Genomic DNA, 15,774 nt, shown 5'->3' with positions numbered 1-15,774 from the left:
CTATTAAGCCATAAATCAGGTTCTCTTGCCTTTGGGGCTTCAGTTCCAGACTTACGCTCCCAACTCACTATGATGGGAAACTATTTCTAAGAGATTCCTTCTTTTAACAGTGTCCAGAGAGCAAGGCAATGATGGAATTGGAGGCTCTCCAAGTGTATTACAGGCACAAGAAAGTGCCCCCAACACCCAGGGGCACAGAGCACCCCAATCCTGGCATTCTGATGGCACGAGAAAGAAGACCAAGATCTTTCTTATAACCAGAGCCGCTACCAGCAAGTGCCTGTCACAGGCTCCAGAGAAGCTGACAGATTGGGACTGGAGTGGGTGCCTGACACAGTACTCAACCAAGAACAACTGCTCACGCTTCTGGGCCTTTTCAAATTTTCCAGATGGTCAGCTGATGATTATCATGGCTTTCTCACTGTTCTTCCCCAATAAAGAAAATTTTCAATATTTTCCATTTAAAAACAAGAATGAAAGTTTTTAAAATTCCTAAAAAAGTACATTTATTGGCTGCAAGCTTCAATGCTACCCAGATCTCAATGTTCTTGCTCCCTCTGAGGAAACCGTAGATGGAGAGGGCACGGAAATACAGCGGGACAGGGAATCCCCTGGTGGCCCAGAGGCTAGGACGCCACACCCCACTGCAGGGGACTCAGGTTTGATCCCTAGTCGGGAAACTAAGATTCCGAAAGCCATGCCACAAGGCCAACGAAATTCCCCAGCCAAATAAACAAGCAACAAAAATAAAAAGCCACAGTGTGACATAACTCTAGAGATCAGACAGGTAAGTTCCAGGCCAAAACCTCACAGGTACATTGGTGGATGTATTCGACGCATCTATTTTAAATAGCTTGAGAAGGCAAAAACAAGGCCCTTATGTACCTTAGGAAAAAATGTGAGCAATATTGCTTGTGCCAAAGTAAAATTTTTATTTTAATAAAGTGAACTGGTTAGTAACTAAACACAAGACTTAAAAAAATTTTTTTGAAAAGATTGAGACTGAGAGGACATTCTATATCCAAGTTAGAATCACAGGCAATCAGACCTGGGAGGGACTCAGGGACTCCAGAAACATGGCTGATCCCATCACTGTTTAAGAACCAGAAAGGTTGAGTGAACTGCTGCGGGTAGAAGAAGAGATGAGACTGACGAACTCTCTCCATTATATCCTGTTGCCTCCAAGAAATTGAGAACAACTAAAAGCAATCAGATTTAAAATATGTTGAGTCCAAGAAAGTACTGAAAAATCTCATTCTGGACTTGTTAGCAAAGACTTAGAGGGGAAAGAATACAAGCCCTACAAAATTTAAAACAGCTTTCATCTATTTTGGGCTGACATGAATTCTTAAAAATGAACTGCCCTCACCACAGATTTTCTCGTTTTGTAATTCATTCACTTGATACTGTCACTCTTTTATAATGATTACTGGGCTAACTCACGAACAGCCCTAAAACAAAAGGAAAAAGGGAAAGTTGTATACATAAGTAATCTAAAAGACTATGCTGTCAATAAGACATGGATAAAAAAATAAACATTCTGGTTGTCTTGAAACAACCTTCTTGGACAGAGATATGTATGACCAGAAACTGCAGCCTGCCATGCTAACCTTCCATGTGGCGGGCAACATTCTTTTGTGGACTCAGGCGGCGGCTGTCAAAGGAGTCCTTTGTTCCTGTGAGCCTTACCTGGGGTAGTACGCCGTGTAGTTCATGAAGAGCTGGGTGCCCGCGGGGTAGTACGCTGTGGAGGGCTGCAGCGCTCGCGGGTTCAGGAGCACTGAGGGCTGATAAATGGCAGCTTCAGTAGGAATAACTGCTGCGGGAGCTGGAAATGTGTAGGAGGGAGGGGACAGGCCTAAACAAACAGAGAGAGACCTTGAGATATATTAGTGATATTGACACATGGAAGCACTGAGGCCATGAGGTCGCCCTTCCATACACACATTTGAAAGAAAGAGACCAGTTCTGTATACCATCCCAAGCAACTGCCTTTTGATTACACAGATAATATGTAGGAGCAATCTCAAATCTCACACACTCCATCTACCTAAAGAATGGTTCTTAGCTTGAAATTTGGGGGAAAAAAAACAGTTCCAATTGGACTTTTAAGTCTTCTCAAAATTTCATGACACATTTTTTTTTTTTTAACCCTGCTCCTAAGTGCAAGAAACCACAAACTCACTCTTTGAGGAAAGAAACATGGGACAGACTGACATCTCGTGTAGCTTCAAACTAAAAGCTTTCTTTTTTTTCCCCTTTTGAGAGCTATACTGCCAGTATGGAGAGAATTCGACTCTATAGCACAGCATGAGGACAGTCAGGGTAAAATACTATTCATCAGGACCGTGTGCTATGCCAAAGCATAGACTGTGACAGAGCAAAGTGACCTAAAACAAGCAGATTATCTCTGTATTGTGCACACTTCGAGGCACCCAGAAGATAGGTTTTCAAAACTAATTGACATCTTCAGAGCAGTGCAAAAAAAAAAAAAAGTCAGATTCCTTGAAAAAGAACCCTGAAGAAATAATATGTGTAAGTCTTCCTGAGAGGCAGCTGATGAAAAGTGGATTCAGATTAGATTAGAAAGGACTGGATTTTTTGTCTTCTGGCTATGCAAAGTCTTTGAAGACAGCAACTCACTTAAGTCAGACCACTTGCTGGTCCCCAGCTTTAATGTATGGGATGAGCACCACTCTCTAGGACATCTGCACCCAACAGCAGAGATAACCGAGCGGTGGCCTGAATGTGGGGTCCCTGACTTCACTTTGCAAACCTAGGATCACCTAATATATTTTGCAAACAGCTGAGGCCCAATGGATAACTTTTCACATGAAAATCTCTACTGTCTTCGGCTCTTCTTAGAGGTTTCTGTATGTCTATGGAGATGAGTAAGTTAGCTGAATAAGGGTACACAAATCCGAGACCTGAGAGTGCCCTGGGGGCCTAGTGGTTAGTATTCTGGGCTTTCACTGCTGTGGCCTGGGTCAGTCCCTGGCTGGGGAACTGAGATCCCGCAAGCCAAGCAGTGCAGCCAAAAACAAACAAACAAAACCAAAATACCCCAACCCCTCCAAACAAACCAAAAACCCAAGACTAACATATTGATCTCATATTCAATTTTGGGGTGCCTCCTTCATATCCATCAAAAACTGTTACATGTTAGATACCTAGTGTGTAGATAATTTTAAAATTATGATCCCTGGCCTAAAAAGTCCAGAGAAAGGGCAAACAGACCTGAGATGCCTAAGTCATAAAGAGAGGGTCATCTAAAGTGAGTTGGCAGAAAAAAATAAGTGCAGTAGAACAGGCATCCCTGGAGAGAGAAATGGCAACCCACTCCAGTACTCTTGCCTGGAGAATTTCCACGGACACAGGAGCCTAGCAGGCTACAGTCCAAGGGGTCGCAAGAGTCGGACATGACTAAGCGACTCAACCACCAGAACAAGCATAAGAGATGCAAAAATTGGTTCTAATTTTTTTAAAGTAGCAAACTCTTCCACTAAAATGACAAACAGCTGAATTTTAATTAAAATCTTTAGAAGGTAGTAAAAATATGGAAGTAAGTTTTTATGTAAAAATGCATTTAAATTTTGAAAAATTATTATTTTAGGGTTTGTGATGGGGGAAAGAGAAATGCAAGTCTTATGAAGCCTGTAATGACCATTTTTTCCACTAGGAAGAGAGAAGTAAAAATGTATCACAGTAAAAGAACTGGGGTTATACATGAGGGAGAATTTCCCTTATCTTACAATGCTTGATAGATTAGCAATAAAGGAAACTGTAAAAGTTACTGATATTATCAGTGGTTTATGGACAGGAAACACACAACAGATTGCATTAAGATATCCACTTCAGCCCAATAAGAATGTTTTAAACTTTATAGTCATTAGTGATCAATTCTTAGATATTCACCAACAGCAAGCAGCAGATAAATGGAATATTAGCATTTAGGAATTCCAAGGGCAATAAAGGATTAAGCCCTACCAAATGTTCTATGAAAAATAGTTTATCAAATAGGTTTATTGGTATGGATTCCTCTTTACTAGAAAGTGATGTCTTAACACTCCACATTTTATTGGAATCAAGCACACTATCCAGTTCACTTTCTTAGTTATCTTTGGACTATACTTTGAGTGCTACATTCTTTAAACATACCCAACATACTTCCTAAGAAAAAGTCTTATTCAAAACTGAAAACTTTGTCAGGAAATTCAAGTTTTGAACATCAGATCCCCAAAGGTTCCTTAGTCGTGAACCGGAAGTTAGTCTCCATGCTAAAGGGCTTATTCCTCTCAGACAGGATTCCAGATGGCTTGCACCCAGGTGCCAGTGAGCAACAGCACGGCCTGATTTAAGCACTGATCCTGTGATCCAATGGTAACTTTGGCTAATTCATTTACGCATTTTAGTTTTTACTAAGCTGCTCATTCCAGATATCCCGGAGAGCAAGAGAGATGCTCTTCAGGTTATCTTTCCCCCAAAATACTTAATGCTCAAAAAATTAAAAATGCAAAATGGGCATCAAATCACCCTTTGCTTTAAAAAAAAAAAAACAAAACCCACAATATGTTACGGGAAAAAAACAAAAAGGATCTGTTATATTTATTTTACATTTAAATGCGTATTAAAATATCTACATAGCCAGGTTGCCTCCCAGAGTCAGTGCTTATCTTGAGCACACTAAGCTTCAGAAATCAAGTGCTTATCACTGGAAAAGCAAGAATATAATTTGAAAGGAGGTATATGTAGCATCTCTAATTATGGGTGTCCACAACCAAGGTCTTAAATGATTACCAGATACTACCGATTCCAGATGGGAAAGCCTTATGTAACCACCTCACCTGCCTTAGAAAGAACCAGGGGCACAGAAAGTTATGAAAGCAGCTTAAGCACCTACCAGCATACAGCGTAGAATAGCGCCAAGACCCAAGAAAAACTTACATGGTAACTTACATGGCGGTGGGGATAAGCCATTTCGATTTAAAGTGCCCCCCATTAACACAAAGTTCATCTCCTCAGCTGAACACTGAAAGACTTCAACATATCTGTCCTTCATGGTTTTTTTATGACACTTCTGTGCAGCCATAAATGCTCTGTCCGCAGACTTCATCTGGATAAAGGCATCTCCTGACGGGCGGCCCTGAGCGCGTAAGGAAGAATAAAAACAAAAGGAGACTGTCTCCTTCAACAAGGAAGTGGTTGCTTACAAAACATGCACAGTGACAATCACCCATGGTACAGACATTTTAGCCACAAAATCTGGGTGACAGTAAGATCTACTGAAACCTGACTTATGTTTCATCACCTAATCAACAGAATTGCCCACAAAACCTTGAAGAAATAAGTTTTGAGAGCTCATAGCTGAAAGTGATCCTTTTTGGGTTTTTATCAACTAGAATTAGATTTATGGGTTTTTGAAAGGGTCTCCTTGTGACTGTGGTTTCAAACTATAGGATTGTACACTGGGTTTTTCCCTTTCTGAAAAATCTGATTAAATCTCACTCAACTGAGAAAAGCTAGTAACAGAACCAGTATTAGAGCCTTACCCATCCTCCTACATGAAAATGAACAAACCAGTGTTCTCTATGGGCTCTCAAGTCTGTCCCTCACTGACCTGTAACATCCCTTTTCCTCCTCCCTGAAGCCTGCCTAGATTGGGGTGCGGCCTGTAGACAGGAAGAAGGGGAGGAGCTGGGGTTGCAGAGCATGGCGAAGGGTGGCCAGAGTTGGAGCACCAGCACTGCGCGGGAGCCCTTCTCTCACCTCTTCCTTTGCATCTCCATTTTAAACCTTGGCCAACAGGTATTTACAGACATTTCCTCTGTTACTAACAGCTTGCTAAAAATCCTATTTAAAACAAAGCTGGTGGATCTCTGCGACACAGGACCAGAATGCCTTAGTCTTATTTAGCATAGACATTTTATGGCAGAGAAAGAAAGATACAACTGGCTTATAAGACTCCTTTTTTTATTTTATGGGTTTCTTTAAAGTCTCTAAGGGACTAGTTATGGCAAATGATTACCATGCAAGTTACCATCAGAGTTACCATACCAGGGAAATTAAGGACACCAGGGAAACCCAGTCCAAGATGGAAAACTAACATCTTCGAGGCAGCTAAGAGCTTGTCCATCATCAAAGAAGCACTTCTCCCAGGTGCAATCACAGTAGGTCACAAGGGTCAATGAGAGGCCAATCTGTCCATGGTTGTTAATCAAAGAGTAACAACAGCCCCTAGATTACTAGAAATGGTGACTCAGAACCCAAACAATTCTCTGGTGATGCTGAATTGTGGGGAATTTGATTCAAAAGGCCTCCCATCAGGAAACATGCTGAAAGGAGTCCTAGTTGGATAAAAAGTTACATAGCTCAAAAGTGACGTGAGAGTGAGCACGTGTTAGTGTGGCGCATTAACAAGGGACTCAGTATCTTCTGGTTCCCTATACCCAGTGGCAGGCACTTTCCAGTGAGACAGGACTATGGCTATGAATGTGACCCATCTTCATAGGAAAACAGAAAGTGGGAAACTAGCAGTTTAGAAAAAGTGGGTATTTCTAATACAAACCTATATTCAGACTATAATGCACAGAAAACATATTTTCAAAAATTAATACAACTTGGCTTTTTAATAAACAGTTCCAAAACGTTCATTAGAATTACATGCTATATGGGTATTTAGAGTTCTGTATGATAACACAACATACTGGCAAATTGCCCAGCAACTAATATAATTAATTTTATTTAAAGAGCAAGAGATACCAAGCCGAGACCTATTTTTAATACACTTAGAATATATATTGCATACTATACGAATCTGGCTAGATTTTCCACAGAGGATTCTCAACAACTATGGCGCCAATGGTAAAGACCCGCCTGCCAAAGCAGGAGACGTAAGAGACGCAGGTTTGACCCCTGGCTCGGGAAGATCCCCTGGAGGAGGGCATGGCAACTCGCTCCAGTGTTCTTGACTGGAGAATCCCATGGACATAGAAGCTTGGCGGGCTGAAGTTGGGTGGGTTGCAAAGAGTTGGACACGACTGAAATGACTTAGCACACACGCAAATACACCAATACATTTGAATGTCTTTTATGATCACATACTGTTCCAAGTGGTATAGACACAAGTTCTTTCTGAGTTTGCACTCTACTAAATGTGATTTGATAGCTACATGAAATAAGCCATTTATAAATCATCTAATGGATACAAAATACTTGGGAGCACAGACATGTTCATTGCTTTTAAATGTTGTCTATGATTGCTTTCTCACTCCAGCAGAATTCAGTAGTTGCAGTAGTAAAATGCTGATAACGTCTTTTTCTCCGACCTGATGCTATTGATGACTTGGTGGACATATGTGATAATGAAATCAGAGCTGAATCTGAATTACTGTACCAACTCCAGCATTCTTTCTGGAGCTCATCTTAAAAGATCTCTTGCATTTATAGTTAAATTTTTCCTGCAAAACTTACTATACAAACAGATGAACAATTGTTACTTGTTTACTGAAGAGTGTCTTTAATAAGAAGCAGCAAATCAGTTTTCCAGTAAGTGATTTTCTTACCTGGTGGTTCAATACCATGTGGACCCCATGAGTTCGGATATCGGTGGAAAACTCCCCCAGGAAGTCAAGGATATCCTCAATTGTGGCTGCATAGGGAAGACCTCGAAGGCGTATACAGTCTCTAATGTTTGTAGGGGGCACAAACTGCTGAGGTAGTACTGGAATAATGGGAGGGGTTGGAAGTGGAATGAGAGGAGCCGAGGAGAATCGATTCAGCACCTGTGCTCAAAGCAAAACAGAAGTCATTTAGAGCTTTGCTACTGCAATGCTGCCTGCAGGCCAGGGCTGGCGTCCCTGGGGAATGGCTAGAAATGCATCCTCTCAGCTCCACCCCAACCCGGTCCGTATGGGTCTGCAGTTTAACAAGATCCCCGGGTGATCAACCAGCATAGTAAAGTTTGAGAAGCACTCATAGAGAAAGTCGTTCATGGTTTTCAGCTGGGAGATCGTGAGCCCACTTTTGTTAGAGGCATTCTGAGGTATATGCCACACACAACACAATGAACTTAGATTAAGGACTTTTTTTTTCCCCTCCCTCCTCATACCAACCCTCCTGGGTCATCTCAGTGCACCAGCCCTGAGCACCCTGTATCATGCATCGAACCTGGACTGACGATTAGTTTCACATATGATAATATACATGTTTCAATGCCATTCTCCCAAATCATCCCACCCTCACCCTCTCCCACAGACAAATGCATCACTATCTGCTTTGAGAAAGTACTCAAGTCTGCTGCTTTTCAGGACATATTGTTAAAATGTGGACTTATGGACAACCCACTAGATTTCATTTCATTAAATAGTGCTGTCAATATTATCTTCACATTCCACCTCCAAACCCAAGACTATAAAGAAAACGACCCAGTAAAGGAACCACAGGTCAAATAGTGACTCAATTACATTAAAATATGTCACATTTATAATGATATGTAAAGCAGAATGCCTGGATAACATAAACCTGAAAAAAAAATCTATTAGTGAAAATAAAAAATCAATTTCCATATGAATTCGAGACAGTGGCAAAAGAGAGGATCCTATCTTTTAAATTCATGGAATTCAGCTCTCTTGAGAATGGATGAGAGGTCAGGTACATTTTGGAATGGAGAAAGAATTGCTCCCAGGCAAAACTCATGTTACAAGGTTGTTGTCTACTTTTGTTGTAGTTTAGCGTATGCCTAAATGCCATGTGTGGAATCCCCAAGATTTCTGAGCCATTTACCACTGTAGCCTTTATCGGCTCATGTGGTGGTGGTCTATTCGCTAAGTCATGTCTGACTCTTGGGACCCCATGGACTGTAGCCCACCAGGCTCCTCTGTCCATGGGATTCTCCAGGCAAGAATACTGGAGTGGGTTGCCATTTCCTTCTCCAGGGGATCTTCCCAACCCAGGAATTGAACCCAGGTCTCCTGCATTGCAGGCAGATTCTTTACCGACTGAGCTATGAGAGAAGCCCAACTAGTTACCAGCTCATAACTAAAAATATAAGACAATCCATGAACTCCCCCCAGACTGCCCTAACTTCCTCACTCACAGCCTGTCCAATTGCTAGGTGAATAAGAGGTGACAATAATAAAAAGTAAACACAACACAGCCAAAGAGAAAGCAAGACTTTAAGAAAATATACAAACAATCCAGACACAGTACAAACATTAGGGGGAAGAACATGAATAGAAAACAAATGTGGTTATAAACAAACCTGGGACAGGAAATGGTCTAGCACCTACAGTACCTGCCAAATAGAAGGTGAGTAAAAAGTTCCTAAGTGATTATTAGTAACAAAGAAAGCAGAAAGTCTAAGACTACTTCAGTACATATTAAAATAAATTATTAGAGATGGGAGGCAGGAAAGAGAAAACTTCCCCCTACACTCAAAACCACCTATGGCAAAGTCATAGAGATAGCACACTCTACATCCAAGCCAATAAACAAACAGTAGCTGGAGAAGACAGTGGCACCCCACTCCAGTACTCTTGCCTGGAAAATCCCATGGATGGAGGAGCCTGGTGGGCTGCAGTTCATGGGGTCATTGAGGGTCAGATACGACTGAGCGACTTCACTTTCCCTTTTCACTTTCATGCATTGGAGAAGGAAATGGTAACCCACTCCAGTGCTCTTGCCTGGAGAATCCCAGGGACGGGGGAGCCTGGTGGGCTGCCATCTAAGGGGTCGCACAGAGTCGGACACGACTGAAGTGACTTAGCAGCAGTAGCAGTCAAGGCTCTGGGGTAATACATTCTAGGGGATGATTTCCATGAAACAGTTCTTTTGAATTAAAGATCTAAAATAAAAATTTCACCCCCTGCCCTCTAGTTTGGGCAGGATGTTTTAAGCCTTGAGCATGCTCAGCATATTTTAGAGATTCAGAATTTATGATACTCACTTTCAACAAGTACAATTGATTATACTACAAGTATGCTCATAGTTTAAGATTCAAGAGCACCAGTACAATAGAACACAGAGTAAATTTAACATTTCGCTTTCATTTATTTGAGCACAAAAATCAGTCTGATATTCTAGCAGATGATGGTTCTATTTAACTTTGGAGAATTATTTTAAATCATTACAATGGGCTTTGCGAAGCTAGACAAAATCATTTTAGAACTCACTGAAATAACGGTAGAGTCAGTGTCTGAACTGCTTGCAAAAAAGACCAAAGAAAATCACTAAAATGACTATATCCTACTATCAAATCAAGTAGAATAAGTTGAAGAGCCATGTGAAACAGTCTACATGATCTCAGGTGCAAAGCTAACTGACCCCTGAAGTGAAATGATCAGCTTGTAAGTCAAGAAGAACAGCTGAAAGGCTTGACACCCTAGAGACGGTTTTATGCTCGGATCTTGGCATGTTTTCAGGAATTGACTGCTCCGTCCGTGTCTCAAAAAGAGTGCTCAATTCTGAAAGGGATGAACAGCAGCAGGACAAAAGGACACTTTGCACTCTCCCAGCAGCAAGAAAGTGATCAAGCCTTTTGGTAAATAAATTTGGCAAGACATTAAAACCTTATTTCCCTATATCCAGTTCTAAAGAAATCAATCAGAAACTGACAGTTTTATTAGCATGTTTACCTAGAAATTTCTAATGATAGGAAAAAAAAAAACCCTGGCACAATAGACTTTCTAAATGAATTATATGCTGCTGTTAGACACAGAATTAAAGACTGAATTTTTTGTGTGTATATTAATAGTGGCTCTCATTTAGTTACAGAATAAGACTTTTTTCACGTGCTTATACTTTCTGTAATTTCCAAATTTTATTTCCAAGTTTTATTTTAGCACACCAAATAATGTAGGACCCGAAATAATGAATAGAAATTATATTCAATGTCTTGTAATACCTTATAATGGAAAAAATCTGAAAAAGAATAATATATATATAACTGAATTGCTTTGCTATATACCTAAAACATTGCAAATGAACTATATTTCAATTAAAAAATAAATCAAACAAAAAGAGGATAGAAATAAGGCAAAGCCACCAACCTGCTGAACTTCAGCTGCTGTGCTCCTGAAGAGTTCGATGTATCTTTTACCCAACAAGTCTTTATGCTTCCTCAGTGCGTTCTGTGCGTATTCCTCGCAAGCAAAGAGGACAAAAGCATCCCCTGTGGGCCTACCATCTGGGTAGGTAACAAAGAGGATGCCTTCCTTCCCCCCAGTGATGGGGCAATGCTGTCCAAAGAAAGCCACCACTTCATCAGCCGTGGCCGTGAAGGGGAGCCCCCGCATGCGGACAATGACTTGGTTTTCCTTGGAGAGAAACTGGGCCACCTCATTGGATGTACCTGGGAACACAAACAGCAGGAAGCACAGGGAGAAACGGTTAAAGACATCAACTTCACCAAAATTAAAATGGTGAAATCTTTGGCAATGTCCTGAATTTATAATTAAGACCTGCACTACCCAAAGAATTCATAGTAACATTCCAGGAATCAGAACTAACTTCCCATTAATTTGAAACTTTCCCCTCTACCCTTTTCAAAAAATGCCTCTCTTAATTTAGGAAAGTAGCAGTTAAATCATGGACCAACAATCATATTCTTGAAGAAGTAGTCATGGTGGTTAAGGGCACAGACTCTGAAGCTAGAATGCCTGGGTACAACTGTGGCTTTATCATTTTCCAGGCTGTGACCTCAGTCAAGTTTAATCTCTGTACCTCAGTTTGCTCATCTGTAAAATGGGAGTAAAATTACCTACCTCATAAATTATGAGAATAAGTGATTACATACAAAGCATTTAGTGATTTTTGTTATTGTTTTCCTAATTACTTATTAGGAAAGGTCCAAACATACTCAAGTAGAGAGGATAATGAACACATATGGCAGCTAGTTTCAACATTTATCAATACTCTGCTGAACATGAAGCATTTTGTACAATGCTGCCTTGTAGCAAATACTCAAATAAACACTCAGTCAACTTTGCCACCTGCGATGTACAATGTTACCTACTATGGAACCTCAGCACCATAGCACTTCCAAATATACTTTATCCCCAATGAATATCAAACACTGGAAACCCTATTAAACTTGAAGTTTTTAATTTGGAAGCCTTGGTTTATTTCAAGAAATAAGTGCAAGAAATATATCAGCAAATTGTATTAACAGAATGTTGTTACTACAAGTTTTACAGTTGTAAAGATTTTTATCAGGGATAAATAATAAAATTATAATGAAAGGGTATAAAAGTTCTCTGTATTTAAGTGAAAGCCACCTTAGCATATTTTGGCAATATGTGTCAAAAACCCTTAAGATGTCCATATTCTTTGATCTAGTTATCCCATTTTTAGGAATTTATCCTAATGAGTGGCACATACAGAGATACAAAAATATTCACTGCAACATACTTATAGAGTGAAAAGTTGGGCAATGGGAGCTTGTTTCCAATACGATTGTTTTCATAAAAAATTATGGTAAATATAATTCCATGTGCGTGCTAAGTTGTGTCCAACTCTTTGTGACCCCATGGACTGTAGCCCACCAGGCTCCTATGTCCATGAGATTTTCTGGGCAAGAATACTGCAGTCGGTTGCCATTTCCTTCTCCAGGGGATCTTCCTGACCCAGGGATCAACCCCTTATCTTGCGCCTCTCCTTATTGGCAGGTGGATTCTTTACCACTAGCGCCACCTGGGAAGCCTGGCAATGAGCACTGAGGAACACTGAGATATTTAAGAAGATATTCATAATATACTAAAAGGAGAAAGGAGATTAAAGCAATATGAGCAAAGAAAAACATCTGTTGGACAAACCACAGTTGATACTTTATATGTATCTATTATTTTTAGGTTTTACAGTTACAAATCACTCCAGAATTAGATAAAGACTTCCTATTCCTACTTCTTTTTGACCATGTTACTTCAAACATCACATATTCTAAAATACTAGAAGCCAGAAAGCTACCATGTTCCTCGCCACTGATGAGTTATGAAGTTGATAAAAAAAATTAGAAGCAGATATGCAACAATTCCAGGTATTCGGGTACAGCCGTTATGGCTGTTTGAAAGTTTTCAGACTATTTAATTTCTTTCATGAACTACTCTTTCCCTTTGTACATGACTTTACATGTACCCTTTGGCCTTTGTATAAGTATGTTTAATTGCTATTTAACTACATTTGGTTGACTTAAGCCTTAGGATAAGTGTTACACAGTACACTACCTGATACTATTGGATATTTCTTCCTTCTATCAAAAGAATAAAAGTCAACTCCCATGTTTCATTGGGAGTAAAAAAACATTCACGATTATATTTATCTGCCTTTGGTATATAAGCAAAATTTTAGATCCTTCTCAACACAGCCACATTGTATGAAAAGGTACTCACCACCAGCAATTTTAAGAAAATCTTCACCTGTTGCTTTGTAAACCTAAGGAAAGATAAAAGGAAATGAAATGCAGTTTCTGAGCCTTCTGATGTGCACACTTGTTCAAGACGCCAGGCTTGTCAGGCATCACCTGTCAGGCTGAGCACGTACCTCGATGTACCGGCTCCCCATGTGGTGCTTGTGTCTCTGCAGAGCTAGGTCTCTGTGCTCCTCGCTCACAAACCTAACCAGGGCTTCTCCGTTCCTCCGACCCTGGGCATTCAGACAAAGTGCTGCACCGCCCCTTTGAAAAATAACCGAACAGAAAACAATGGGGAAAAAAAATAACAGTGAGGAGGAAAATGACACAACATCTATTTATCCCCTTGGGACTGTTAAGTCAAATAGAGATTAAGGAAAACCAACTTGGCAATATTGAGTCCTTTGAAGAATCTTGCAATATCTTGATCCGAAGACTGCCATGGTAAACCTCGTGCCCTGACTACTGTGTTGTCATCAATAAGTTCCATCTTGCTGCTGTGGATCAAGCAGAACTTCAGCTCACATGATTAACACTAGGCAGTGACAACTGGCCTATCTGCACTTGAGCTATTCTTCATTTGGAGTTCAGACAGACTTGTCATCTGCTCACTGTACTTCATAACTTCAAAAATTCTCTGGGTATATAGTTCAAAGTATTCTTTAGGTGGGTAACTTCACAAAGGCAACTGCCTATGCAAGTTCAGCACGGCCTGCTCACCCAGCAAACCACCTATCAGCTAAGTTGCTGCTTCCTTGTTCTCACAAGAACCCGAGATCAATTCAGAGGAAGAACAATCCTCCCAACACCCTGATGGCCTGTAACTTCCTAGAGCTGAGAAGCATAGGTTTAAATCCATTCTCTCATCTGGCCAGTACACCAGTGGGGTTTAGATCCAGCTTGACCACAAAAACTTAAGATTCCCATAAAGCTGGTAATTAACCCACATCAGTAATGCGTGCACGTGGTCAGAAGCCTGCCATTAAAATATCTCCCTATCAAACAGGGAGGCATCAGAGTGTTTATGAAAATGCTTGGGAGTTCCCATACCTTAATGAGTCATGTGTAAATCACCTGTTCTATATTTTGACATCTTTTGATGTTCTGTTCCTCCCATATTTTTATTTTCAGTACTCTGAGGACATTTTCTTAATGAGTCACTTTTCCCACAACTAAATAGGCCTCAGTGTCTCTCTAATGGGCAAAGATGTCAGAAGTTTCTGCTCACTTCAGGCACCAAGTAATCTCATGCAAGCCAGTGCAGTGATGTACAAATAGGTCTACCTGTGATCACAAACAGAGATGCCACCATTTCATACTTCTCCCCAATTATTTCCTGTGCTTTAAAGTAGGAGCTGATAGAACATACTTAAAATTATCTCAGTAAAAACCTTGTGAACTCTTTTAAGCCCTGTGATTTTTCCCCCTTGGAAATTTTCCAGTGAGGATGGACAGTTCAGAGAGGCTAAAATCAAAATCACAGATAGGAACACAAGAGGTCCCTAAGGTCATAGTGACTAAGGATACAAATATTTCATTAAATGTTAATCCCAACATCCAAGCACACTTTAAATCACAATCTCCTTTAATGAATGATGTAATAGTAGAAAATGGATAGCCAAAAGGGTCAGTAAAGTCACTAAAATATAAGGGGAGTTAAAACCACAATATGAATACAAACACATTGAAAGACTCCAATGGAGTAGTATGCAAGTACTTACCAAGTGCCACTTTCAAATTTGTAATTTACTCTCTCTGGATCTGAAAACCTGTGATCTAAAATGAGAACATACAAGTCATCCATTAAGCTGGAGAGAAAGCTATGAGTGCGTGGGTGGGGCAGAACAGGACTCAGAAGCACAGGTGACGATAAGTGGATGGGATCAGATTCTAGGCCCTCATTGTTTTAACACCAATACTTACTATAAGGGTCTGAAATCATTGCTAAGATTATATTTCCCATATCTTCAACTTGAGATGCTCCATACCGGGAGGCTGAACTATTCTTCTCAAAATTTAAACCTGGGAAATTCAGTTAAGGAAATCTTTTGGGGAGGTAAAATGAGCTTGCTTTTAACCCCAAATTAAACTGTCATGGAGCCAAGAAGTAAAATGCATCTGGATTGAAAATTCTTTGAAATCTCAGAATAGTTGCTTCCCATCAGTCTGGACTTCACCCACAGTTCCTGAAGTATCCAATTGCCCCTTTGGACTAAGATGGCCAAATCAATTCTGTCCTGAGGAATAATACCAGGAATAAAATGTTTATTGAGGGGTAGCGAATGCATGAATAATGAGCACTTTACTGTCAAACCATGAAGTATACAGTGAAATTAACAGAATCCCTACCTTACCTTTACAGCACATACCGG

General features: G+C 40.3%; 1 protein-coding gene across 6 annotated transcripts in view; it reads right to left on the bottom strand.

Moving 5' to 3' along the window:
• The window catches only part of ESRP1 (epithelial splicing regulatory protein 1), a 58,352-nt gene that overhangs the window by 23,797 nt on the left and 18,781 nt on the right, over positions 1-15,774 (bottom strand). For 4 of the 6 annotated variants that reach the window (XM_070382986.1, XM_070382981.1, XM_070382983.1 and 1 more), the window contains exons 5-13: positions 15,326-15,424; positions 15,124-15,178; positions 13,789-13,899; positions 13,534-13,666; positions 13,383-13,425; positions 11,046-11,347; positions 7,563-7,781; positions 4,945-5,143; positions 1,690-1,858 (exon numbers count right to left, since the gene is read on the bottom strand). In XM_070382986.1, the coding sequence (XP_070239087.1) occupies positions 1,690-1,858; positions 4,945-5,143; positions 7,563-7,781; positions 11,046-11,347; positions 13,383-13,425; positions 13,534-13,666; positions 13,789-13,899; positions 15,124-15,178; positions 15,326-15,424 (1,330 nt within the window). The remainder of the gene's footprint in view (positions 1-1,689; positions 1,859-4,944; positions 5,144-7,562; positions 7,782-11,045; positions 11,348-13,382; positions 13,426-13,533; positions 13,667-13,788; positions 13,900-15,123; positions 15,179-15,325; positions 15,425-15,774) is intronic. The other 2 variants (XM_070382980.1, XM_070382982.1) reach the window with 2 other exon arrangements.

Source organism: Bos mutus, chromosome 14 (assembly GCF_027580195.1).
Source record: "Bos mutus isolate GX-2022 chromosome 14, NWIPB_WYAK_1.1, whole genome shotgun sequence".
In the NCBI taxonomy this organism is placed as follows: domain Eukaryota; kingdom Metazoa; phylum Chordata; class Mammalia; order Artiodactyla; family Bovidae; genus Bos; species Bos mutus.
Note: the sequence above shows the minus strand (reverse complement) of the source record. Positions and strands in the feature narration are given on the sequence as shown.